The sequence below is a fragment of the Catharus ustulatus genome, chromosome 6 (genome assembly GCF_009819885.2).
Source record: "Catharus ustulatus isolate bCatUst1 chromosome 6, bCatUst1.pri.v2, whole genome shotgun sequence".
Classification (NCBI taxonomy): Eukaryota; Metazoa; Chordata; class Aves; order Passeriformes; family Turdidae; genus Catharus; species Catharus ustulatus.
The window spans coordinates 50005386-50030546 of NC_046226.1; the positions used below are offsets into that span (position 1 = coordinate 50005386).

Sequence of the window (25161 nt, forward strand, 5' to 3'; positions counted from 1 at the left end):
GGCTCAGTGAGAAGTTGTGCTGTTATCTGGGGGTGCACTTTGCTACTTACCTTGAGCTCCAATTTGCAGCAGTCCATTAAATTGATATTCAGTACAGAGACAGAATGGTGTTTAAATCAATAAAAGATTGAATACAAGAAAAAGGAATCTAGGAGAAAGGAGGGAAGGCAGTGAAGGGAAAAGGCCCATTCAGAACTCTGGCTAGTTAAATGTGAAAAGTCCTCCTGGGGAATTCATTCCCCTGCAGCATTGCTTTGAAATCTGTCTGAACCTTATGTATGTGATTGTTGAGATGCTATTCCTTTTCACTCCCTGGACCTGATTCAAGGAGATAACTGCACAACAAAACTGTGTTTTTTTTACAAAATTCTTTTCATAACCCTCTCCAGGGACCTGCAGCAGCTGGATGACAGTACTCAGCTACCATTGCTCTCCCATTTTTCAGAGACTGTTGAAGGTCTGACCACCATCCGAGCCTTCAGGTATAGTTATGTTTATAAGAAACATAGATATTCAAGAGTGAGGTGATTTTTGTTTTTAAACTGTTCTACCTGGAAAATCCAGAGTCCTCACAACATGGGCAAGGGGGGATGTCAAACACTGAAGAATTTTAAGCATTTTGTATGTAGAGGAGTCACTGTAAAAAGAACAAGCTCATGTGGGTCATCTGCCCTGTGCTTGCTGTCCAGACACTTGCATGCAGCCTGAAAAAAGAACTTGAGGGCAAATGTGATTTAAGCAGCTAAATTAGCCTGCAATTACCACAGTGTGTGGTGTGCAGATGATGGGCTTGGACAGTTTCCATGGCAGAACTAATATGCACTAACTTGGCACAGACTAATCTGTGTCCATGTCCTGGTCAGACAAGCTGTGCGTGGCTTCAGAGGCACCAGTAGCACCTACATTGCTGGCTGAAAATGTGGGTGTTTGCGCTCATTTTGGAAATACACAACCTGGAGGAAAAGTTTGTTTCCTTGCCTGTCTTGGTTTGTTTTTCCATCCACCCACCTCAGCTCCCAGGAGAGCAGCTCAGGAATACCTGATAACGTGCCTGGGTTCTGTATGTGTTAGAAAACTGGCAGTCATGCTGATACCTCAGAGGTACCAATAAAACCTCTGCTGAGCTTACCAGCTGCCTCCCTGCTCTAGGGCTATTCTTGTCTTTTCCTAGTTGACTCAAACACTGTCAACTTTTCCACTAGATTCTCATCTAGATGATGTCTACATGTTTTGTCAGTCAATTATAGCTGTTACCCTTCTATCCTTGAAACAGTAGTGTTGATTTATTCCTCCTAACCTGCAACTGTAATTTTATAACAGAAGTAATGTACAAAGTCAACTTGAACTTTTTTTAATAGACTATAAATAGATCAAAGAAAGAATAACAAATTTAAGAGTTTGTTCCTTTTAGACTAAAGGTAGCTTACCCTCAAGAATGGTAGAGAAACTTAGTGTTTTCCATTAATTACTGTTATTGAATATTTAATTCATTAAATGCTCAATGTGTTCTATAGTTTGTAGTTATGTCCATGTTTCAATTTGAAGGAATATCAGTTTCTCTTTTAATTTCTGGTTTTCTCATTCCTATGTTCTTTTACTTGATCAAGAAGCTCTTTGAAGCATTATGGCTGTATATTTTCTGGTGCTGATACAGAGAGCAATATTCAGTGACATCTAACTAATATTTTCAGTCTGTCAGAGCTTCCCTCTTAATTCTTTCCATCACTTTGAAATTAATTCCTCTGTCAAAGAATTGTGTTTGGTGCCTTTTCCCCCTAAAATCCTGCAGTAAGTGATGTGTCTCTGACCCAGTCAGCCATGTGTGTTCAGTGAGTTTTGTGTTCCATCTGTCTGCCAGCCTCCTGCCTCAGCTGCTAACCCAGTTATTTTTAGGCCTGTGTAGCTTTTCAGCTGCCTAACATATTAGCAGGAGTGGAGTTTAGACTTGCTAGCATGAGCATCCCTAAAAATAACACTAAATAACACTAACTCAGGAATTCATCCTGTTAGGAGGTGCCAGTTGTTCCTGAAGCGTCCTTCCCCTCGGTTACTCTCCATCCTGGATTTATTCAGAATGCACATGGAAAGAAATGTACAAACAAATCTGGGACAGTTCAGAAAGGCAGCTACTGCTGCACCTACAAAAACACCTTTAGCAAATGTCCTGACCTGATTTATAGCTTATTTTGATACTTCAGATAACATTTGTTAAACAATCAACAAAATGTCAATGTGAAGCATTCTGCAAAGACTTGTCTGTGTTCTTAAATACCTGGTAATCTGGGGACACTTTCTGAAGAGAAATTCTGATATTTTTGCATCAGTGGTAACTTTGCATCCCTGTTCCACGTGCATATGCATCACTGACTCATGCTGCATACCTCACATTCTCTGAGGTCTATCTGCCTCACACAATCCCTCATGGTATAGAGATAGGGGAGTTAAATGTGGCTGAGTTGGTTCCAGAGGCAGCAGAGCCACGTGTGTATGGTGAGGAGCTGAGGGCAGGGAGCCCTGGGGAAAGGAAGGGCTCCCTAGCTCTGACGTGCTGACACTGATGCCTGCTTTCAGGAACAGCCATTCTGCTGTGCAAACACACCAACATGCTCACAGCCAGCCTGGATCCTGGGCTGCATCCAGAGCCTTGTGGGGAGGGGCAGGGAGGGGATTCTGCATCCAGCTCTAGGGTCCCAGCACAGGAAAGGACAGGGACCTGCTGGGTGAGTCCAGAGGAAGCTACCAAGGTGATCAGAGGGATGGAGCACCTACAGGGAAAGGCTGAGAGCTGGGTTTGTTCAGCTTGGAAAAGAGAAGGCTTTGGGGTGACCTAATTGTGACCTTCCAGTACCCAAAGAGAACCTGTGAGAAAGATGGGAGAGGCTATTTGCAAGGACATGTACTAACAGGACAAAGGAAATGACTTCAGACTGAAAGAGAGTAGGTTTAGATTAGATGTTAGGAAAAAATCTTTTATTGTGAGGTTCGCAAGGCTCTGGCACCTGCTGCCCAGAGAAGCTATGCATGCCCCATCCCTGGAAGTTGCAAGGCCAGGTTGGATGGCAGGGGTTGGATTGAGATCATCTTTAAGGTCCTTACCAGTCCAAGCCATTCCATGATTCCCCACTGCACACAGCAGACATGTCTCTTATGTCTTAGCACATGCCTAGGTTGTGGACAGCTGAATTATTTCTTTTCCTCAAAATCATGAACTTTGTATGTGAAGTCATTATTTTATCGTGCTCAGAAGGAGGATTAAGGTACTCTGCAGTGAACAAATTTGAAAGCTTCTATAAGCCATGTACTTCATCATACATAGACATTCTTCTATATCATGTTAGGAGAGCTGAGTTTATAAATAATCATTGCTTGTCACAACCATAATAGCTAAAGGACAAGGTAAAGTTTCAAAGGGGAAGATCAAGGGTATTAAACTTGATCATGTAATAAAAGGGGGGAAAGGCAAGGTTTGGGTGCTTAAACTAAATCTTCAGGGCTTTGAGTTTATATCACTGCCCTGGGAAAGACTTTTGTGCCAGGCTTGTGCATTATTAGCTGTAATTGTTGATACACTTGATTATTGGCATCACTTTAATTCACAACTGTGCAATTAAATGTGCCCAGCTAAAAGGGGTGACTGGCTGACTTGCACGCTTGCCAAGACCCCAGCAGGGAATCATCTCCCTTACCTGCTCAATTGATGGCAGATTTCATTGGCACAGCTGTGCAGATGAGTGGATGCAAAGTAAATATAACAAACTGTAAACAGGCTTATTTGTGATTAATCCTGATTTGTGTACTGTGGATAATTCCTTGAGAGAAGGGAAGCAGTTCTTGTCAAACTAATACTTTTTGTTGTGCCATGTACTTGGACTTCCATTTTCTAAAGTGCTCCGTTTGTTATGATGATAAGGACAAATACATTTGTTTAATAGGAGTGCTACTATAATGGGAAGTTCTTTGAGTTTATACTTTTTTAATTGTTACATTTTCTAGGCACTGTGGTAATATAAATTTTAAAACCTGAGTTTATATGATTGAGAAAAACTGAATTCTGTAGCATTAATGCTTCTTTTCCCAAGTACATGCATGTATTATTTTTCTCATACATATTTTAAATATTTTAGATTTAGATTTGTCTCTCTCTCTCAATTTCCATGTCATAAAATACATTTATAAAAGGCCCAGTGAGATCTGGAAGGCCCACAGAATTTCAATGCAATATAATCAATGCAATAATATCTATAAATTACCTCTCAAGATACTGCACAAATACACTTTGCCTGTGTCTAATACAAGACTACAAATGATGTCACTCTGAGCTATTGATAGGCTGATTTATACCCTGTGCCAAGCTGTCCATAAGCACATACCCCAGAAATTAAATTTTACTTTGCATTTTTCTGAGACCCCAAGGCCTGACTCCCTTTTTTTCTCTTTTCCTCTTGCTTTCCTGCTTTCTTCCTTTCTTTTTTTTGTTTCTTTTTTTTAGGTATGAAGCCAAATTCCGACAAAAACTCCTTGAGTACACAGATTCCAACAACATTGCCTCCCTTTTCCTCACAGCAGCCAATCGCTGGCTGGAAGTTCGCATGGCAAGTACATTCCTATTGTTGTGTGTGCACGAGGAATTCTTGACTTTGTTCCAAGTCACCTGATGAGGCATCCAGCAGTTTTCCAGCCTCATCTCAAAGCTATACCTTTGCCCTCTATGTCTCTCTGGCTGTGATGAGCATATGCCCAAGCCATCCTGGGCACTGGATGGGGGATGAATTTTCCCCATAGCCTGCAGCTGTTTTTCCAAGACAGGAATAGTTTTCAGGGGTCACATTGGCTCCTGTGTGTGAGGGGTTACCAGAGCAAGTTGAGCTGTGCCACCAGCCAGCATGTCATTGTGGGACCATGTCAGTCAGATCAGCCTTGTGGCTCCCTAGGAACATCTCAGTATCTTGGGAGCTTTACTAACGAGCAGAAGGATGTAGATAAGTTTGAGACTGTTTTGGGGTCATGTGAACAACACCAAAGATCTTCAGTGGTCTGTTTTCTGCTTAGTGAAGTGGGCTGTCATGAGAAATGGTTTATTAAAAATAATTCTCTAAGAAGCAAGTCAAGGAATTTTATCTTGTGGAATCACAAGATAAAATGTTATATATCATATAATGTATATAATATCATAAAATATGTGTTATATCACAATTTTAAATGCAGGTGTAGTGCTACTGTTCTGGTAACATTAGATGTGCTAAATTTACAGTAATTTCACGATTATAAGCCGCACCATTTTGACTAAAATTTTGGTCCAAACCCAAAGTGCGGCTTATAATCAGGTGCGACTTATATATGGACAAAGAACGAAAAGTTGCTGTTTTAGTTTGGAGGACAGGCGTCTGCTGAGAAAGGCAGGAGCTTCTCTTTGAAATGGAGAATGTAAACCCCCACCCTCCAAATTATTATAATTTTGAAATCAAGGGACTTTCAGGCAAAGATATGGGACTTAGGAATAACAGTTCTTTATTAGGGAAATTAAAATAGAAATACACTACTACAAAGAAACAAACTCCAAACCCTGACAAAGTCAGAGTACAACCTGACACCCTGTCAGGCAGGGTGTTGGTAGTAGTCCCATTAAATGGTGGCTGCATCCTCCTGCAGTGACAGATGTGGTTCAGTTGGAGCAGTGCTCCTGTACAAGGTGCAGTTTCCCTCTGGAGGTCCAGTGGTGATGTGGAGAAATCCGGTTTTCCTCTGGAGTCCAGTGGAGAAAGGACTCCCTTAGTGTCCCAAAACCTCTGTTTTTATCTTGGTAAGAAATGTTGGGCTCTTCCCCCTGGCTGGAGCAACTTCCAATGGGATGCAGTAATTTTATCAGTCACACAGTGAGACTCAATGGGCCATTAGCAGAAAATGACTGGCTGGAGGAAGGATGGGTTGTGAAAAGATAAAGAACAATGCCCTGCCTGGTTTCAATGGATGGCCCATTAGCAGAGTATCTCCTGTGGAGATAAGGATCACTGCCCCCACCCTCAATAGATGGTGATAGAACAGATACCTTTTATCACACCCTGTATTGTAACCCAAGACAGTTGCTGACACCCAGACGTGCGGCTTATAATCAGGTGCATCTTATAATCATGAAATTACTGTATGTTAATTCATTTTTCCTGTCACACTCTATAGCTCTGTTTTGGACTTCTTAACTGGTACCTTTTGCTAATTTAGTTCTGGTATTGGGTATGACTTAAATAAAATATTACTACCCTATTATATGTTCAGGCCTAGACCACCTGAAGTCCCTAATTCTGATCAATGCCTACATCATTGCACAGTTTAAGCTCAGACAAAGGACAGTTTCCCTCCTACAGAGTTTATTTTCTAGTCTGTTACACAATTTTACTCAAAGAATTGTCTGTGGGAAGTCAAATCACCAATGATTTAAATTAAAGCAGAAAAGGGTAATAGGTGTGTGCTGTGCAAGAAAGGCTTGTTTGAGCAGTTATGGATGGCAGGAACTCAGCAGCAGCAGCAGAGCCTCCCAGTGGTACATCAGCTACAGAGATAGGATATATGAGCATTTCTCTCCTGTCCCAGGTAACATCAGCTGCATGATTTCAGCCACCTCCATTACATGCTTGAGGTATCTGTGCTGACTTCCCAGCACAGCCCTGCTAAAAGCAGTAAGGATGGGTTCCTAGGTAGAGTCTGGATGGAGTTCCGTGGGGTTTTCTGCCTGTGCTTCGAAATTGTGCAGTGGGTTTGTTATTTGGTATGCAAAGTTATGAGAACGTTTTCATCCTTTGTAGACTTATAATGATGGAGCTTATTCATGTTCCTTCAGGAGTACATTGGAGCATGTGTGGTACTCATAGCAGCTGTCACTTCTATTACCAGTTGCCTGTATAATAAAATCACTTCAGGACTTGTAGGCTTGGGACTAACCTATGCTCTTATGGTAAGAATCTCAGGATCCTTTCTGTCTCTCCCAAACATTTTTTTGTAATTCCTCAGGGCACAAAGATGAACAGGAAGATTGAAGGTGTCTGTACATCTATAGTGGGTACTGTAACATCACTGAAACCATGTGTTTACTTCAGTTCACATGTGATGGTTGACATATTTGAGTGTATGCTTTCTTCAGCTTTGAGATCAAATCTCATCAAGGTGTTAGTTCAAATATGTCAACAAAACATGGACAAGCTGCATCATAATTTTTTATATTGTCTTGCATTGTGAAGAATACATTTTCAGTGCATCAGTTGTAATTATGCCCTGGTATGTCATTCTAGATTGTCCAAACTTAGTTACCAAAATTACGTCTTTTCACCTGTCTTTATTGTTCCTCCCCTTCTTTTCTGTTGGTGTAGATCAGATCTCCATAGTACCAAAGTATCTGTGCACTGCAGTTAGGAAATTTAACCTTTAGTCATTGTTGCCTCCCTGTTGGTGTTGTACCATCCAATGCCTTCACAACTTCCACTTACTGAGGTGTTCCTGTGTAGGAATATGAACTGCATGCTGGTCAAATGATGCAAACTAGTAAAAATGTGGGATTCAGTCTTGTATTTGCTTTACATCAGGTGTCTAACTACCTGAACTGGATGGTTCGTAACCTGGCTGACATGGAGATCCAACTGGGGGCAGTGAAAAGAATCAATGGCCTTCTCAAAACAGAAGCTGAAAATTATGAAGGGCTCCTTTGTAAGTGCAGTTCTGTGCAGCCTGCAGAAAGAGCTTGCTGAAATTTTAATGAATTTGCAGTGTATTGCCATGAAAAATGTAGTAAATCACTTAATGAGCCTACTACAGTAATTTCACGAATACAAGCCGCACCAATTTGACCAAAATTTTGGTGGAAACCCGGAAGTGCGGCCAATATTCCGGGGCAGCTAATCTATTAACAAAATTCTAAAAGCTGCCAACACGGAAGTGAGAGCCCGCGGCAGCCCCAAGCCAAGCTGGAGCCCGGCCGGCCCCGGCAGAGGTGGGAAAGCCTGGCAGAGGCGGGGCCAGCAGTGTGGGGGGCGGGCGGCAGAGCCTGAGCCAGCAGGGCGGGGCAGGGGGGCGGCAGAGCCCGGGCCAGCAGGGCGGGGGAGCCCGGGAGAACTGGGGCTAGCAGTGCAGGGGAGCATGGCAGAAGCAGGAAGGCCGACGGGTGGGGCTGCCTGGCAGCGGGGGAAGCCCAGCAGAATCGGGGCCAGCAGCGTGGGGGAGCCCGGCGGTGCGGGGGCCTGCAGTGCCGGCCAGGGCGAGGAAACGCGGCGGCGGTGCAGACGGGAGGGGGCGGCCGGCGAGCCTGGTGGCGGCGGCGGCAGCCCTGCCGGCGGGGCGAGCGAAAGCGCCGCTCGCGAAAGCGCCGCCGCTCGCGAAAGCGCCGCTCGCGAAAGCGCCGCTCGGCGAGCGAAAGCGCCGCCGCTCGCGAAAGCGCCGCTCGCGAAAGCGCCGCCGCTCGCGAAAGCGCCGCTCGGCGAGCGAAAGCGCCGCCGCTCGCGAAAGCGCCGCTCGCGAAAGCGCCGCCGCGAGCGAAAGCGCCGCCGCTCGCGAAAGCCCCGTCGGCAACCATGAGCGGGCCGAGCCTGCCTGGCCCCGCCCCGAGCCAGTAAAGCCCGCTATGCCGCGATCCTGTTACTAATTGGCCAATTTGTGAAAGCTGCGCACGGATTCTCGCGACGAACGAAAGTGCGGCTAATATTCGGGGTGCGGCTTATCTATTGACAAAGACAGCAACATTGTCGAGGCACCGGGGGTGCGGTTTATAATCCGTGCGGCTTGTATTCGTGAAACTACTGTAATTTATTATAAGAGTGTTCATGTTGGGTTTTTCCCTCCGTGCTTGTGGTACAGCTTCCTCCCAGATTCCCCAGAACTGGCCAGACAGAGGGGAGATCCAAATCCAGAACCTCAGTGTCAGATACGACAGCAACTTAAAGCCAGTGCTAAAACATGTCAATGCCCACATCTCACCAGGACAGAAGGTAAAGAACTGCAGTGCTTCTCAGAAACTCTTTGCCCTAGCACATCACATAAATCAGAGTTAAAACATACCACAGAATGCTTTGATGACTGAATTACAGATGATTTTTTTTTCTCTCAAAGATTATAGTGCACTGGAAAGGAGTTTGGGGGATTCTTGTCTTGGTGTATTGAGGCAAACACCACCCCTCAGTATCCCAGTGCCCTCCTGTCTGCACACAGTGCCAAAAGAAGTGACAGTGAGCCCTTACAGTGCTAGACCTACTTGTCATCCTTCTCACGACTCTTGTCTTATTCCTATCATTGCCATTCTCCTATTGCTCCTGTTATACGACTGGCCTTGATTTATCCTTAAATGCTCAGACCCCTAAAAGACAAAAAGTGAACATGGGAATTCTGTAATGGCTGGTTCAGCTGACTGACCTGTCAGGAGGAGAGGAGGCTCATGTGAATCAGAGCAGCTCCTCAACCCTCTCATCTGAAGTGTCAAGTACAGATATTGTCCATTTCCTGTGTTTTCATTGCCTGATGTTCATCTGCTTTCTGTGTCACAGATTGGGATCTGCGGCCGAACAGGCAGTGGCAAATCCTCCTTCTCTCTTGCATTTTTCAGGATGGTTGACACCTTTGAGGGTAAGATCACACTCATGTGTCACTCAAGCTTAGCTCCTGAAGGTTTTTGGTAATCTTTTCCTTAGCAGCAGCAGCAGCAGCTCTGAAGTGTGATTCTTAAATGTGCAGGGGACACTCTCTAGCCCTGTTTAAAGCTGATGTCATCTGTCACCTAACAGCTGTGCCATTTGTGAACCAGATCAATAAAAAATTCTGCTTGATAGGAGCAAAAGTCCAAGAGTGACAGATGACAGCCTTTAGTACTGTTAAATCACAACAGTAGCAGCAAAGCATAAAAGGGCAAGGTTTTCAAAGGTAATGAAGGATCTGTGCTCAAGGCACAGCTGGGATCCACCAGGCCCAGAAAACTCAGCAATTGGGGGTTGCAGCTTGGCCTGCTGCCCTGGAATTTCCTACCAGATTCCCTGCTCTATGGGCCATGTCCATATGCCTCATAGGGTGCATCTCAAAAAGATGTCAGCCTGTTTCCCAGCCACATCGCCCACAGAGCCCCTATGCAGAGACAGACAGTTGGACACAGAGCTGTGATTTCATGGTGCTCAACAGCAATTTGGCTTTCTGAAAGGCTTGTTGCCCCTGGTAATTAATCCCTGGCTGAGTAATGTCCAACCTTGTTGTTTGATAGATGTCCACTGGTCAAGCAGTTAATTAAGTAGGGTTTCTAATCATTCACAAGACACTTCAGGTACACTCTGTGTGCTTTCCAGTCTCAAGAAGGCTGTGCTTGCTTTTTAGTAAAGCAGGTTTCTTTGTGAAGAAGGGGATGCAGGATACAAGGCCTGCTCCTGCTGTACTGCCTTGCAGCCTGGGAGTGAGCCATGTGTTTGCCAGCAGCTGTGTGGCACAACAAACACACTGTCCCCTTTCTTTTGAGCAGGGAGGATTATCATCGATGGCATAGACATTGCAAAGCTGCCCTTACAGACGCTGAGATCCAGGCTGTCAATCATTCTCCAAGATCCTATTTTATTCAGTGGAACAATCCGGTAAGTGTTAAACACCAGCAATAAATAAAAAAAACACAGAATTACTTATATGTCATACAATATGAATTATATATTATAGTTGTACTATAGAATGACTTTGATACCCAGCTGTTCAATTCCAGTCTCCTCAGCTGGAATAGGAAGGATCACTGCCTTCTCTCTGTGCTTTTAACTCAGCCCTGCCAGACTAACTTTTCCCTGAGCCTGGACAGGACACTGTTGGCAGAAGACATCCCATGCATGGGAAGCAGAGAAAGCCAATATTTATTCCTTCAGCATCCAGTAATCAGCTTAAGCATGCAGACTAAAAAATTGCTGTAGACAGAAAGCAAAAGAACATCATGAGAAGCACTGGGAGACTGGGCTATTTTCTGGAGCCTCCATCTGTGTTTCTTCTGAACCATTTCATCTGCAGCACCAAATACCTTAGCTCTTTAGCTCTTTCTTTTTTCTTTTTTTTTTTTTTTTTTTTGTTTTGCATTCTCTTCCTACTTCTCTGAGAAGAAACAATGGCCAATGATGGCCAATGATGCCAGTTTCCAACAAATGTCCTTCCCTGTGTCTGTGCCATTTACCTTAGGAAGAAACAGTACAATCCTCAATGCACATTTACATCACCTGCAGTTTTAGTTTCTACATAAGTGTTTTGAGTTCACTGAAAAGGTTACAGGCTTCAGGACATGCCTGAATATAGACCATGATTCATTCACATCAGATGATGTGATTTTATTCCTTTGTTTTATTTATTAATCTATTAAAAATGCATTTAGGCCAGCATCAATCCTTCGCAACTCGTACAACAGGAGTAAAATATAAAAATAGTGTTATGCACTATTGAATCTGTCATTGTCATTCTATATGCTAATGGAATATGATGTGATTCACATTTGCTGCTGTCACTTCTGGGCCACAGCAAGCTAAAGTAATGTTCATTTGGTTCATAAATCCAAGATTTTCTGAATTGCAGCGAAGACTTGAATTTCATAACGCATAAGCTTGATTATTATGTTAACATTTCTATAGCAGTGAAGAACAAAGAGAGATTGTATTTAAAAGGAGAGAGGGTAGAATTTTGGCCTTTGTTAATGTTAATTTAAACAGTATAGTCAAGCTTTTCCTAGTAAAACATGAGATTTCTTTAGTTTATACAGAACGGAATAAATTCCAAAATCATTAAAGATATCCACAAAATAGGGAACTTTTTTCCCTTTCTGCTCAGCCGAGAGTCCAATTTTCATCTTAACCACCTTGCCATAAATGTTGATTAAGTCTGGGAAATTCAGTGGATTTGTACCAATGATGGATCAGAATCAGGCCCAGACCTCCAGCACGTGATTCTGACTGTCTGCAGGTTTGTTTCTGAGCACACTAAAAGAAGAAATCCATTACAGCAGTTTCTGTTGACTGATGTTCAATTACTGCAGGTTTAACTTGGACCCTGAGAAGAAGTGCACTGACAGCATGCTCTGGGAAGCACTGGAAATAGCACAGCTCAAGCATGTGGTGAAGGCACTACCTGGGGGCCTGGGTAATGAGACTTCTTTTTGAGAATATTTTTTCCAGAATTCACAACATTCCTGTTTCATTCTTATTTATTAGAAGGGTAGTTGATGATAAAAGGGCTTTTAAAGTTTTTGGAAGGTGACAGTGCCTGCAGGCACATGTCCTGTGTAATTCCTTTACCAACTGTTCCTGGGGGACAGAATCCTCTTTCAAATCCATTGTAAAATTATTTTATTTCAGTATGTCTTTGTTATGAAGCACTGAGGTTTATGGGTCTTGTGAATTCAAATGAGATGTCAACAAGTCAGGTGTTAACTAGAGCACATTATTCTGTATTTGCCAATAGTCATGTCCAAGGAGGGATATTTCTAAATCTTCTAAAGGTGTGAATCATTTGGCCATGCAGGGAAAAAAAAAAAGAAAATGCCCCCACCAAACACCTAACAGAATCAAACATAAAAACACCAATAAACCCCCTTAAAATGGTAAGTTATACAGCCCTAGGGTAAAGAAATGATGGACACTGGTTTGGCTGGGGGTGCAGTGCCCTAGACTGCACATGTTTCAGAGAAACTCGCTCTTGAACATCCTCAGCTACTTTGATGTTGAACAGATACAGAGAATAGAGTGAGACAAAAGTGCTGGTTATTTTGAACAGTGGAAATAAGCAGACAAAAATGTGTCACCAGCAGCTGTAGGCCTAGGAAATAATTACTTTACACTGAAAGTGAGACATTGTTTTCCTAGCATCTGCTGCTCTGTTCTGATGTGGCCTTACTGATTTTGCTCTATCACTTCCAGATGCAATAGTCACAGAAGGGGGTGAAAACTTCAGCCAGGGCCAAAGGCAGCTGTTCTGCCTGGCAAGGGCTTTTGTGAGGAAGACAAGCATCTTCATCATGGATGAAGCCACAGCCTCTATTGACATGGCAACAGTGAGTTTGAAGTGCTTCTGATTTCTTGTCTCCCCCTCAAGGAAAACTGATGTGTGAAGAAGGTGGAAGGCAGTTCTGTCTATTCTGTAACATGCTTGCACCATATTTAGTGCAGGTATATTTACATGCCCAGGTAGTTATGAATCACTGCTAACAAATCTAAAGAGCTTTTAAACCATTTTAATAGGGATTGAACAGTTATTCCAGAGCTGATTGCATTATGAAAATGAAGCATGTTGTTTTAATTGGCAGTGGTGTTTCTAAAATGAACAAAGCTTGGGAAGGTCAACTGTGATGATCAGTGAAGGCTGAATTGGCAAGTGGCAAGTTTTCTCAGCATGGCTGGCAGGACAAGTCAGGAAGTTAGAAGGCTTGGAAGTAGAGTCAAGGAAATAAATACAGACAGAGAAAAGGCATGCTGGAGTATTGGATTAATTGCCTGGAATTTCTAGGCAGATGTTGAAGCACTCAGTAACACTGGGTTTTAGCCAAATAGAATAGTACATTTTTTCATCTGTTATGTTGTTAGAGGAAATATTTCAGTTTTCTTTCTGCTGCAAGTAAAGAACATAATTGGAGGGATTTGCTAAAACAGCTCCCTTTTTAGCTCAGTAAGATGTTAGTGCTTGAGCTGCAGTGAGGGAACTATAGTGCATGCAGCCCAGTTAAAACACATTTTGAATTTTGATGCATTGAGAGTCCCTCCTTTGAAATGCTTCTCTAAAGAGCAGCTAACAACAAATGTAGGAATCTGTGCTCGTGACACTTCCAGGCAGTTTGGAATGCAATGCCGAGTCTCCTAAATAGCAGAGGATGAGTACTTGTTGAGTGAGAGCTATGTGTGTTAAGGCCATCTTAACTATCATCTCCTCTGTTAAATATGCCAGGTACAGCACAGTCCCTTGCTTGTCCCTGCCACCCCTTGGTGTTAGATGTCCCCATTGTGCTGGAACATTCCTGGGCTTGCAGTGGGGTGACGGACGTGCCATAGAGGCATTGGCAGAACCTGGAATTCACCTTGGATTTCCTCACTGCCAAACTGAGGCCAGGATAACAGGGGTTTGGGGCCAGAGAACAGCCCTGGTGTCTGCTGAACCCCAGAGGCAGTGGGAATGGCAGGAGTGAGCAGTGGGAATGGCACAGGGGACCAGACTCTGCCTTAGTTCAGACATGGAGCTAATTTTTCACTTCTGCAACGGAGGATAAATAACAGCATGGAGTAGTCAGTGGTTACTTAAGCCCTCTTAGTGTCTATCATGCAACTTCTGTTGTTTGAAAAGCTCCGAATGTATTTCCTTCCCTAGGAGAACATTCTCCAGAAGGTGGTGATGACTGCGTTTGCTGATCGAACTGTGGTTACAATAGCAGTAAGTACAGTCCCTGCTGCCATTCTAATGCAAACAGGGATCAGAAATGCCCCATTAGTCATTTCTTGCCAGTGTTATTAAATATGTTCATTAGGCTTTCATCTTTTTCCTTTTTTAAGTCGTGTTTAAGTGTAAACTTTCTTTTCAGTTTTAAAATTTCTTATTTAAAGTCATAAAAGTAGCTTCTTAAATGTGTTGCATGATGCTAAGTTAAATTACCTCTCTATCTTGTTTCCTATTTTAAGCTAATTTAAAATGCCATATACTTTGCTGTGAAATATATAAGTTCCATCAAGCTAAAATAATTTAACTAAGGACAATATACATATTTCAGGGAGGTGAAATGAAGTCAGTATGCTTCCTTACATTTAAAAATTCAACACGAGAAGTCTGTGCTCAGGAATCTCTGAGCATCATTTATTTTCACCTAGCAGATATGTAACAGAGGACCTGATTTATCTTATGGTGTCATACATCCAGTCTGTCTTTATAAAAAAGAAAAAAATCATAACCATGACATTTCCTGATTTCTCTGCATGAAAATTCAGATTTGCACTGTATTCTGCATTTATAGTTGTTTGGGGACAGGCTGAAAAAACTTTATTATTCTTTTACTATCTTAGTGAGTTTTAAACTGCACAGTTCAAACAAACAACACCTTGGAATAAACTTACTTTGAATGTTTTTGTTTACTTCCAATTGTAAATGTGGTTTACAGCAGGTGGGTTTATATTGAAAATATTCTGTAGTAGAAACATAACATAAGGGGTTTTTGGAATAGGTGATAGTTTGGGGAGGGGGTTGGTTTTGGTTTTCAGGTGTGTTTTTGTTTTGAGTTGGTTTTGATGGGGTCTTTTTATTTTCCCCAGAAAAAGCCATATATTCCTATTTTCTGTTTAGAAAGAAAGGAGTTCTAGTACTGGCTCTGTATTATCTTCTATGTTACTCACAATTACCAGGGTGGCAGCACTGATTGTGTTACACTGAAGGAGATCAGACAAGGGCAGCAAATTCAACTGGAATGTGATATTTCAGTCCCCTGCCTGTGGACCGGATAAATGTCATAGAAGCTGCAGAAGATAGGAGATTTGTAGATGCCATGAGTGGTTATTTTATGGAAAATCTGGCCAGGAAAGCCAGAGAAGGAAGTACAAGAGTTGTTTTGATGCTGAGGATACCCAAGACTTGATTAGGAACCCCATGGGTGAAGAGCAAATGTGTAACAGCAACCATAATATTCTGAGATTAAATATCCCTGCAGATACAAAAACATCCCATGCAGTTACAGTTAACATTAAAAAGTGGAATTCTGTCAATATGAAGAGGCTTGCAAAAAACTAAACCCAAAATAAAATGGTGAGGGAAAAAAAAAAGCTAAAAGAAGCAGCCAGGGAGACTGAATCTGGCAGGGGTTATGAAAATTACTGAAGCATTTTATTTAAAAAGCAGATGGAAACAATGCATGGTATTTATTTAGGTGATGTTTGAGTTAGGATAGAAAAATGTGGTATGGATAGAGAAATAAAAAAATTATTAGAAAGAGGAACCTTGAATATTTTGTGCAGTTCTGGTCTCCTTATGCCCAGAACAGCACATTACAACTGAAAAGTGTTGAAGATGATTCTGGAGGTGCTGGATTTGCTCCTGGAGGGGAGCAGCTGAGCAGGCTGGGGCTCTTCTGTCTGGAGGAAGGACAATGCAAGGACAAGTGAGAGAGGTCTGCAAAGTCACCAGGCAAGGGGCATCAGATGGAATTCTGAGCAGCACTGCCCAAAGCCTGCAAAAGGAGGGAGCACTTGTTCATATAGTGGAGAGGAAGTATGGAAAAGTCTTTTCCAAAGGATATGGGTGGAAAATTATTGTGAAAGCTCAGGAGAGGACATGACCCAAGTCCTGCAAAACTGACTGGATCAGCTTTCTAAATAGATAAACCACACCAAGTGGAGAACCAGCCCAGACCCAGATGTAATCCAAGACTGGGGGAATTCCCAACTTCCCACAGGCAGCTCCACACTCAGTTGCTCAGTTCCTACTCTGCCTGGTTGCCTTCCTGTGGCTGCACTTGGTAGCAGGACTCTGGGCTGAGGACATTCTAAAGGGAACTCTTAGGACTCTTCATACTCAAGTACCTGTGTATTTTTTTGGGTGCTTGAGTATCCACCTGGGTCTTGGTCTGTATATTTATCTGCAGCACTTACACCGAAATTAGGAGGATTAGTAGCCTTAATCAAACCTGAACTTCATAGGAAAATTAATTTGTGGAAGTCTGTCTTACCCTGGAATATATTGTATAGAGAGATACACTGACCTGGCATTTTGTTTATTTGTTTTTCAGCATCGTGTGCACACAATCCTCAATTCAGACTTGGTTATTGTAATGAAGAGAGGGGTTATTTTGGAATATGACAAGCCTGAGGTTCTACTAGAACAAGAAGACAGTGTCTTTGCTTCTTTTGTACAAGCAGATAAGTAATAAAAAGAAAGCATTTTAGAATACAATTTTATTATTTTCTAAAAATGTAAAATACCTGTAAATAAATATTATTTCATAATAAATTGAGCTTTTCCTTTTTTAATAAAATGAGCCATTTTTTCCATCTGAAGCATTAATGAATTATCTGTGTACTTTACTTTTTTGTATGTTACTACTTTTCTTTTTATTTGCTGCCAAAGAATCATGAAATAGTTGAAAAAAACTACATGGATGAACTACAACAGGATACACATCAAACAAACATAACCAGCATGGAGTTTTTATGTAGCTCTCAACTGCCCCATCATTTATTAACATGTTATTTTTTTATGTGTCATAGCCCTACTGCAGATAATGTTGGTGACTGACAAATGCAGAAGGAAAAATTATATACCAAAGCTATCTCTCAGAAGCTTGTATCTCTTTCAATCAAATGACTCTGTAAAAATTTAATATCTAAATATAAAATCTATAAAACATTTTTATACTGTGGTTTATTGATAGTGCCTGATTTGTGCCTTAGATCTCCTTTAATGCTGTCTAGAAATTAATCACAATCTGATTCCATCTTTCTGCCCACTGAATACTATTACACTGATTCCAAGCAGGATGGAGGCAGACTCCCTCCCAAACTGTGAAAAAAGCTGAGAGGAGGCAGGCTGTGGTAAAGTATCAGTGTTTAATGTACACTGTTTCCAGACCAGTGCAGATGTGCCAATTCATCTGGAAATTATCCCTCCAAGTTTGGTAAATAAACAGCATTAAACCTTTCCCTGCAGCTCAGGGCCGTGAGAGCTTGACTCATCATCTCCTAGTTTCACATATTTCACCCACTGTCGTGCTGTCTCTAGATTCACTGTGACCCTCACCAATAAGTTCTGTATGCTTGAGGTGACTTTTAACCACTGAAATTATCCCAATTTAGCTAGACAGCTATTAATCCCTGCCCTGTGACAGTCATTCTGGGATTTTTTCATTAATAGAGGGTTAGAATGTCAATAACTCAATGGAAGGCTACAATGAGTTTTTACTGTCTTTTCTTTTACATCGAGTTTGCCTTTACATCCATTTTTTGTTTTGTTACTTCCTGTATTCAAAGGATTTCTAGTGCTTAGGAGAGCTCTTTATCTTTTGGAGTTTTTTTTTCTCTCTCTTTACCCTGCTCGATTAGTTTGGAACCTGTTTTTAAAAGCTTTATTTTCTAGAAAAAGACACCTCATGGGACATGTGATATTTGAAGGCATTACTTTCAGCTCTGCTGCAGAGAGCCAGGGAAAATGAAGAACTGTTAATGCAGTTTGTGTTACCAGTTCCAGAGCAGAGCATTTGCAGCAGATCCCTGCTGTTACTTGGGCAATAATGAAGGGCAGGTAAGTGGCACCAGAGGGGAGTGTAGAATGCACAGTGGTAAAAGTCAGGATATGGTTATGCAGATGGAAGGCATGAGCTCTGTCATTGCCTACTACTCTTTGGAAGAGAAAAAGGGCAGCTGGGAGCTTTTTCCTCCTCCAGGGGATTGTTTGCTGGGCAGTGTCCAAGAAAGAATGGCTGCAGAACTGCTGGTGTGTTTGCACCTTGGAATAGCAGGCTTCCATTAGGGCTGAGAGAGGAGAGGTGGGAGCAGCAGGGCACAGAGCAGGTCTCTGCTACAGCTGCTGGGCATGCTGGCTCCTGGCTTCCCCTTGCTGTTCTAAGGCAGCATCTCACCCTGTTAAACACCACTCTGCAGGACACGTCTAACTCACACTGCAGAGGCTCTGCAGCCCTCTGTGGAAATTCTCAGAGATTCTAATGGCAGGGGGAGAGATGCAGAGAAGTGAGGTTTCGTGTGCTTTTCATTAAGTGCCTGGGATTTGACACTGCAATTTGGGCTCTCTCCTGCTCCACAAGCTGCTGACAACCTTACCCAGAAGGGAATGCAGGGGAGGAAAGGACACAGGATATGGCTAAGGAGGCTGTGCTTTCTCTTGCAATATTAAGAAATTAGAGCTTGAAAGTGCAAGTGTCATACATTTCCATTTGAAATGGGCTTTCCCAAGTAGCATTGCAGGAGAGTAGGGTGAGTTCATTCATATCCAGCAATTACTTGTCTTTTTAATGGGAACACTCTGCTGAATCAATATGTGTGAACAGGGAGGCTCTTAGCTGCCACTCGGGACATTTCCTCAGCACATTTCATCAGGCCTGGTTTATATGGGGCCAGAGAGTTCCTGCCCTTAACTCCAAAGGATTAAGGGTCCAGTGACCAGAAGCAGCACCCAAGAACATTATTCTGTTATGAGAGGCTCACTGATCATTATCTGAGCCAATCAGCCTTGTTGCCATGAGCTAGGCAGCCCAGGAGTTGCTGCTAAGCCAGGCTCACAAATGTGTTTGTGTGGCACTGAGGCATCACTAAGCAAAGGCTGCACTGCCATGGCTGCTCGACAGTGCAATCCAAGGCTGGACTCGGTTTTCCTCAGGGACAGGGCTTGTCTCAGTCCCACAGGTGTTGGGGCTGCGCATGGAGATGCCACCAGAAGGGTTTTTGTTGCTTTGTATAAATGCTTCCATTATACAAAACACTGTATAGGGTTTATTTCCTTGTCCTAGTGGGGCCAGGAAACACAGCATGGCTGCTTCATCAGCCCTTCCCAGCTCTGCTCATGCTCCCCCTGTGGCTTTGCAGAACTCTGCTCTCCTTTCTTCTGCCTACCTGCTCGTACTGCAAGGTGATTTACGAGGCTTAAATTCTGTCAGACTAACAGTGTGTAGCCTCTGAACTTAACTTCTAAAGGCAGAGTAATAACATGGCAATGACTAAATTTTGATTTGACAGTTAACATAAGATCTTGTTTGATAGCCATTAAAATTAGAATAAATGGGGAGGGGGAGAGTTTTGAAGTGTAAATCCTTTTCTGTGGGTGGAAGAACTTACCTCTCGTGATTCAATACTACTGGGATTGCTCATTCCTGTGAGCCCAATTTTTTTTAAGCAGCTCTTAACACAGATATGTTGGCTCACTCAGAAGATCTGTCACTTTTTTCTTTTAAGTATCTGTCACTTGATCCATAAAGACAGCTCTATTAATTCTTCAACAGAAGCCACTTGCTTTGCTATCCCACCTCAGCCCCTAAGTGCTCAGAGATGAAGCAAAAGAAGTGGCAAATGAAAGTGCTGTTGCAGAAGTGGAAACAAGGCAGCACTGTTCTAGTGCTTTAGGATCCTAAAGGATTTTAGGATTCCTAAAAGCAGCGCGGTGAGTGTGTTCATAGAGCTCTCCTCCTAGCACCAGGCGATGCAGCAATTCACTCTTCCCTGAAAACCCTCTGCCCCGACACTTTTATCCACTCTACGTTTATGGAGGTACCGCCCTCTGCAGGAAAAGGCACAGAAAAAAAAAAACAGGTTAGCAAAGGGTAAGGAAAAACGGCACAAAAGCCAGGATTGCCTCTTGAATCCCTGTGTCCCTGTCTGCCAGGGTGTCAAATGCTGCTCATGAGTTCCCTGGTGTTGTACAGCCTGTTTGTGCTCACTGCAAAATGCGGGAAGTAGGACCTGCCTTCAGCTGCAGAACTACACATCTGACAAGTAAAACTTAGCTTATTTCATTCTTTTGAGTTATGGGGTTTCTTTTTTTTTTTCCGGAAAGAAAAAAATGGGGTTTAAAAAAAACTCCCAAACTTTATTAAAAATTCCATTGTCATATAAATCATGTAGTTAACAAACGAGAAGTGCAGGTGCAGGTGACATTCACACCAAGGACACAAAAGGAGTCCAGGAGATGAAGGGATATAGGGAAAGGGGGAACACCTTTGGCTAAGCTCAGTGTCCTGGTAGCCACGTGCTGCCTTGTTGCTCTTCTAGCTTTATTTATCAAAGCAGCAAGAAAGATGAACCAGATTGGGAAATGGACCCCTCCAAAAGGAATTGATCTGTGCAAAGACAGGCCACTACTCATACATAAAAAGTATTAATAGTCTAAAGTAATAGTAACCATTTAATTTCAAGACCTATAACTACTGCTCAGAGAGCTCAGAGTGATTACTTCACTACTATTCCAAAATCCCTGGGTGGGCAGTTTAAGTGGCTGTAGGTGGTGAAAGTTAATTTCAACCCCAACTGGCTGATTCCCAGACATCAACTGGACAATTGCCTTGCCCAGGGAATCAGTGCCAAGAGCTGTTTACAGCATGTACCAAAGCACTTTGAGCCAAAACTAAAGAGAAAGTCCATGGACACGTGTGGTGCAATTAGAAAATAAATAATCACAAATCCATTGGAACTAAAGAAAAAAACTCTCATCCAGAATATCCTGGGATGCTGCAGAAACCCCACAATGTTGGGGTCTAAACTGAAATAGAAACAAACTATTGAAACCAAAGGAAATAAACACATCAGTGAGAATAGAGCTGTTTACACAGCAGCAAAACCACATCAAAATAATTTAAATAATGCATCTTGTCAGGAGGATACATCCTTACAGGCATGCCCATGTATGTATTTATACCCACAGAGACATCCCAGTGTCCCAAACAGGTTCTAGCTTCCTGCCTCCCTTTGTTGGCTTTTCTGAGGATTTTGATGGCTGTCTGGAAGTTCATATCACTAGGGGTTAACCTTTTGCATCCAGATTTTTAATTTTTTTTTTGGCAACTTTTGCTGCTGTTTGGACTGTAGACGTTTTCCTGAGCAGACACAGCTCACATAATTTAAAAAAAACCCAAAAAAACCCAAAAAACAAAAAACAAAAAAAGAAAAAACCCCAAAAAACAAACAAACAAACAAAAAACCCCACAAAAATCCTTGTTTATTCAAATAACTCTGGCGAAATTTTAAGTGGGATTGAGCCCTTTTAGTTCCAGGTCTCTGTTTAGCCATTACATCCTTGGATTCAGCATCTTCAGGCAAATTTCCTACCACTGCCTGCCTGATTTATCAGATGAACACTTTCCTCTATTTACCGAAAGATATGCAGGTGAATTTCCATTTATTATTACTATTACTATTATTATCATTATTATTGTTCTTCTTCTTCTTATGTTTTTAATAATAATAATAGTAATAATAATAATAACGGTAGTAAGTAGTAGTAGTAGTAATAACAATAATAATAATAATAATGATAATAATTACTGATACAAATTCCTTTTTTAAACTGGCCAGTACCTTCCCCCCCCGCCCCTTCTTCCCCCTCCATTTCACGGAATAATCACCCGACATGAAGCCACGGCATCCCACAAAGCAGCCCCTGCTAACGGAAGGCAGCAAATCCGTCCTGGATGGCATGTTTACATACGAACCGCGGCCCGAAACCCTTCCCCCGGAGGGGAAAAAAAAGGCGAGGAGGGTGAAAAGGTGAAGGAACGCCCCCAGGCGCGGCGGGGAGCGCTCCGGGCCGGCTGCGCCGCTCCCGCTCCCCGCTCCCCGCTCGGCGCCGGGCGCGGCCGCGCCCCCGAGCCCGCGGCGCTCGCACGGCTCCGGCACAGAGACACGCAGAGCCCGGAGCTGCCCGCCGCCGCCGCCCGGGGCCATGCTCTCCAGGAAGGGCATCATCCCCGAGGAGTACGTGCTGACCCGGCTGGCCGAGGATGTGCCGGATCACGCCCGGTACCGCGCGCGGGAGAGGCGGGCGCGCTTCGTGGGCAAGAACGGCGCCTGCAATGTGGCCCACAAGAACATCCGCGAGCAGGGGCGCTTCCTGCAGGATGTCTTCACCACGCTGGTGGACCTCAAGTGGCCGCACACGCTGCTCATCTTCACCATGTCGTTCCTGTGCAGCTGGCTGCTCTTCGGTATGGTCTGGTGGCTCATCGCCTTCGCCCACGGCGACCTGGACCACAGCACCCGGCTGCAGCGGGACCCCGCGGAGGGGACGGCAGGGGCCGCGGCCGCCTTCGTGCCCTGCGTGACCAGCATCCACTCCTTCACCTCGGCCTTCCTCTTCTCCATCGAGGTGCAGGTGACCATCGGCTTCGGGGGGCGCATGGTGACGGAGGAGTGCCCGGCCGCCATCCTGGTGCTGATCGTGCAGAACATCGTGGGGCTGGTCATCAACGCCATCATGCTGGGCTGCATCTTCATGAAGACGTCGCAGGCGCACCGGCGCGCCGAGACGCTCATCTTCAGCAAGCACGCGGTGATCGCCCTGCGCGAGGGCAGGCTCTGCTTCATGCTGCGCGTGGGCGACCTCCGCAAGAGCATGATCATCAGTGCCACCATCCGCATGCAGGTGGTCAAGAAGACCGCCAGCTTGGAGGGGGAGGTGGTACCCCTCAACCAGATCGACATCCAGATGGAGAACCCCGTGGGGGGCAACAGCATCTTCCTTGTCTCGCCGCTCATCATCTACCACGTGATCGACAAGAACAGCCCCCTCTACGACATCTCCCCCACCAACCTGCACCACCACGAGGACCTGGAGATCATCGTCATCCTGGAAGGCGTGGTGGAGACCACCGGCATCACCACCCAGGCCAGAACCTCCTACCTGGCGGATGAAATCCTCTGGGGCCAAAGGTTCGTGCCCATCGTGGCCGAGGAGGACGGGCGGTACTCGGTGGACTACTCGAAATTTGGCAACACGGTGAAAGTGCCCACGCCCTCGTGCACTGCCAGGCAGCTGGAGGAGGACAAGAGCATCATGGACACCATGCCACTGTCCCCTAAAGGCACAATAAGGAAAAGGTCTGTCAAGCTAAAGCCCAAGTTTACCATAAGCGAGGAGCCTTCCTGATGCCTTCTGACTGGGAAACTCTGTTAGGGCTTTGTGTCTGAAAGATCTCATGAACTCAAAACACTGAGGTGGCCTCTTACTGTTTTTTAAAATTCAGGTTGGTAGCACAAGGTATGTTCTGGTGTTATTTATTGTGGGGAAATCTAAAGCTAATTATATTTTTTTAAAGGTGTGAGATATTTCAAGCAGAACCAGGAGTAGGGAAAATCAGGGTCTGCAGCTTTAAATTTCAATTCAGACTATTTAATTGCACGATCATTCTGCCTTGATTCAACTGCAGGTCATGACACATTTTCTCAAAAAATAAATGTGTATTTATCCTCAGAGATTGCAGTTTTTAGGGTCTTGCAGTGTTTGCAAGTCAGTAGTTTTTAACTGGTGGTTTTCTTCCTAACTTGAACAATCAATATAGCAAAATAAAAAATTAATAATTAATAAAGTAGGCTGGATTTAAATGATAAAAAAAAGGGTCAGGCAATGACACAAGACCAGATCTGGAAGTGTCTCTATATTATACTGTATGTCTCAAAGAAATTAACTGCTGGATTTGCATCATCCATATTGTGTTGTATGGAGCCACTCCTACCACATGCAGTATGAAATGTATTTGAATATTTACTTTTGTTTATTTTAAAAGCCTTTACACTTCCAAAATAAAACATTCAGGAATACCTCTTTGTACTGTACATTTCTGAGAGTAAGCAATGCTTTGCTTTTAAAAGGAGTAGCAGATAATATACAGTTGATATTAATTATAAATAGGACAAAAATTCTGCATTTTAATTTTGTAACAAAGAGAAGCAACATTTCCTCTCTCCAAGCCACAGGCAATAGGATATTCAATACAAAAATTAACCTCTCCCTTGGGCCACGGTGAATTCTGCTAGATAATCAGGGAATAAAAATAGAATTACATATTTTGAATGAAAGGACAGTGCTGAATGCTGAAAATACATCTGCATGCAGTAGGGAAAACCTTTTTCTCCTTTCCCTTTTGTAAATGAAACCAAGGTTTTTTGTGCTTGTGTACAAGACAGCGTGGTCGCTTTCTGGGATGCTGTGTCAAAAACATTGCTGCTGCTGAGGAAACAATTCCCTTTCCAATCTCATCCTGGCCTCCCTCTGCAGCTGGTGCCTGCCTCGGTTTTTAGCTGAATCCAAGATCTGTCATCTGCCAGCAAACATGAAGGAGCCATGTTCACTCTCCGAGTCCCACAGTGCCGACAGGAACAATTCCCCTTCGCCCACCCCTGCAAATCCACTCTCTGGAGTTCCTGCTAACAGCAGCAAGTTTATTTCTACACAGGGTTATTAGGAGATGGCACCAATATTAGCTACAGGGCAAATTCAGATAAAAAAACACATAGTGTCCATATAAAACTTAAAGAAGCCTCACAGAACTGACCCCACACCTGGCTGCACAGGCTGTGCAGAGAGACACCAACTTACTTTAAACATAATTAATTATTCAAGAAGGATCTAGTATCAAGTCTTGTGTGCTCTGTAGTTCTCAACAGACGCCTAAAATTGTTTGTGTTGCCAATAATATGGCAAATTTCTGATGCCTTGTCAGTGTAAGTATAC

At 43.4% G+C, this 25161-nt stretch overlaps 2 protein-coding genes across 4 annotated transcripts in view; both read left to right on the forward strand.

Moving 5' to 3' along the window:
- The window catches only part of ABCC8 (ATP binding cassette subfamily C member 8), a 74392-nt gene extending 57052 nt beyond the window's left edge, over positions 1-17340 (forward strand). The window contains exons 29-39 of one of the 3 annotated variants that reach the window (XM_033062828.1): positions 390-482; positions 4490-4592; positions 6833-6946; positions 7572-7692; positions 8836-8966; positions 9519-9597; positions 10475-10583; positions 12008-12111; positions 12888-13021; positions 14326-14388; positions 16724-17340. In XM_033062828.1, the coding sequence (XP_032918719.1) occupies positions 390-482; positions 4490-4592; positions 6833-6946; positions 7572-7692; positions 8836-8966; positions 9519-9597; positions 10475-10583; positions 12008-12111; positions 12888-13021; positions 14326-14388; positions 16724-16861 (1189 nt within the window). In that variant the 3' untranslated portion in view covers positions 16862-17340. Of the gene's footprint in view, positions 1-389; positions 483-4489; positions 4593-6832; positions 7052-7571; positions 7693-8835; positions 8967-9518; positions 9598-10474; positions 10584-12007; positions 12112-12887; positions 13022-14325; positions 14389-16723 lie in introns of those variants that run through there. The other 2 variants (XR_004418236.1, XM_033062829.2) reach the window with 2 other exon arrangements.
- Positions 17341-22295: 4955 nt separating this feature from the next.
- On the forward strand, positions 22296-24248 carry KCNJ11 (potassium inwardly rectifying channel subfamily J member 11). Its single transcript, XM_033063835.2, has one exon. The coding sequence runs from the start codon at positions 22375-22377 to the stop codon at positions 23575-23577; it is 1203 nt and encodes a 400-aa protein (XP_032919726.1). The 5' UTR covers positions 22296-22374; the 3' UTR covers positions 23578-24248.
- Positions 24249-25161: the final 913 nt, after the last annotated feature.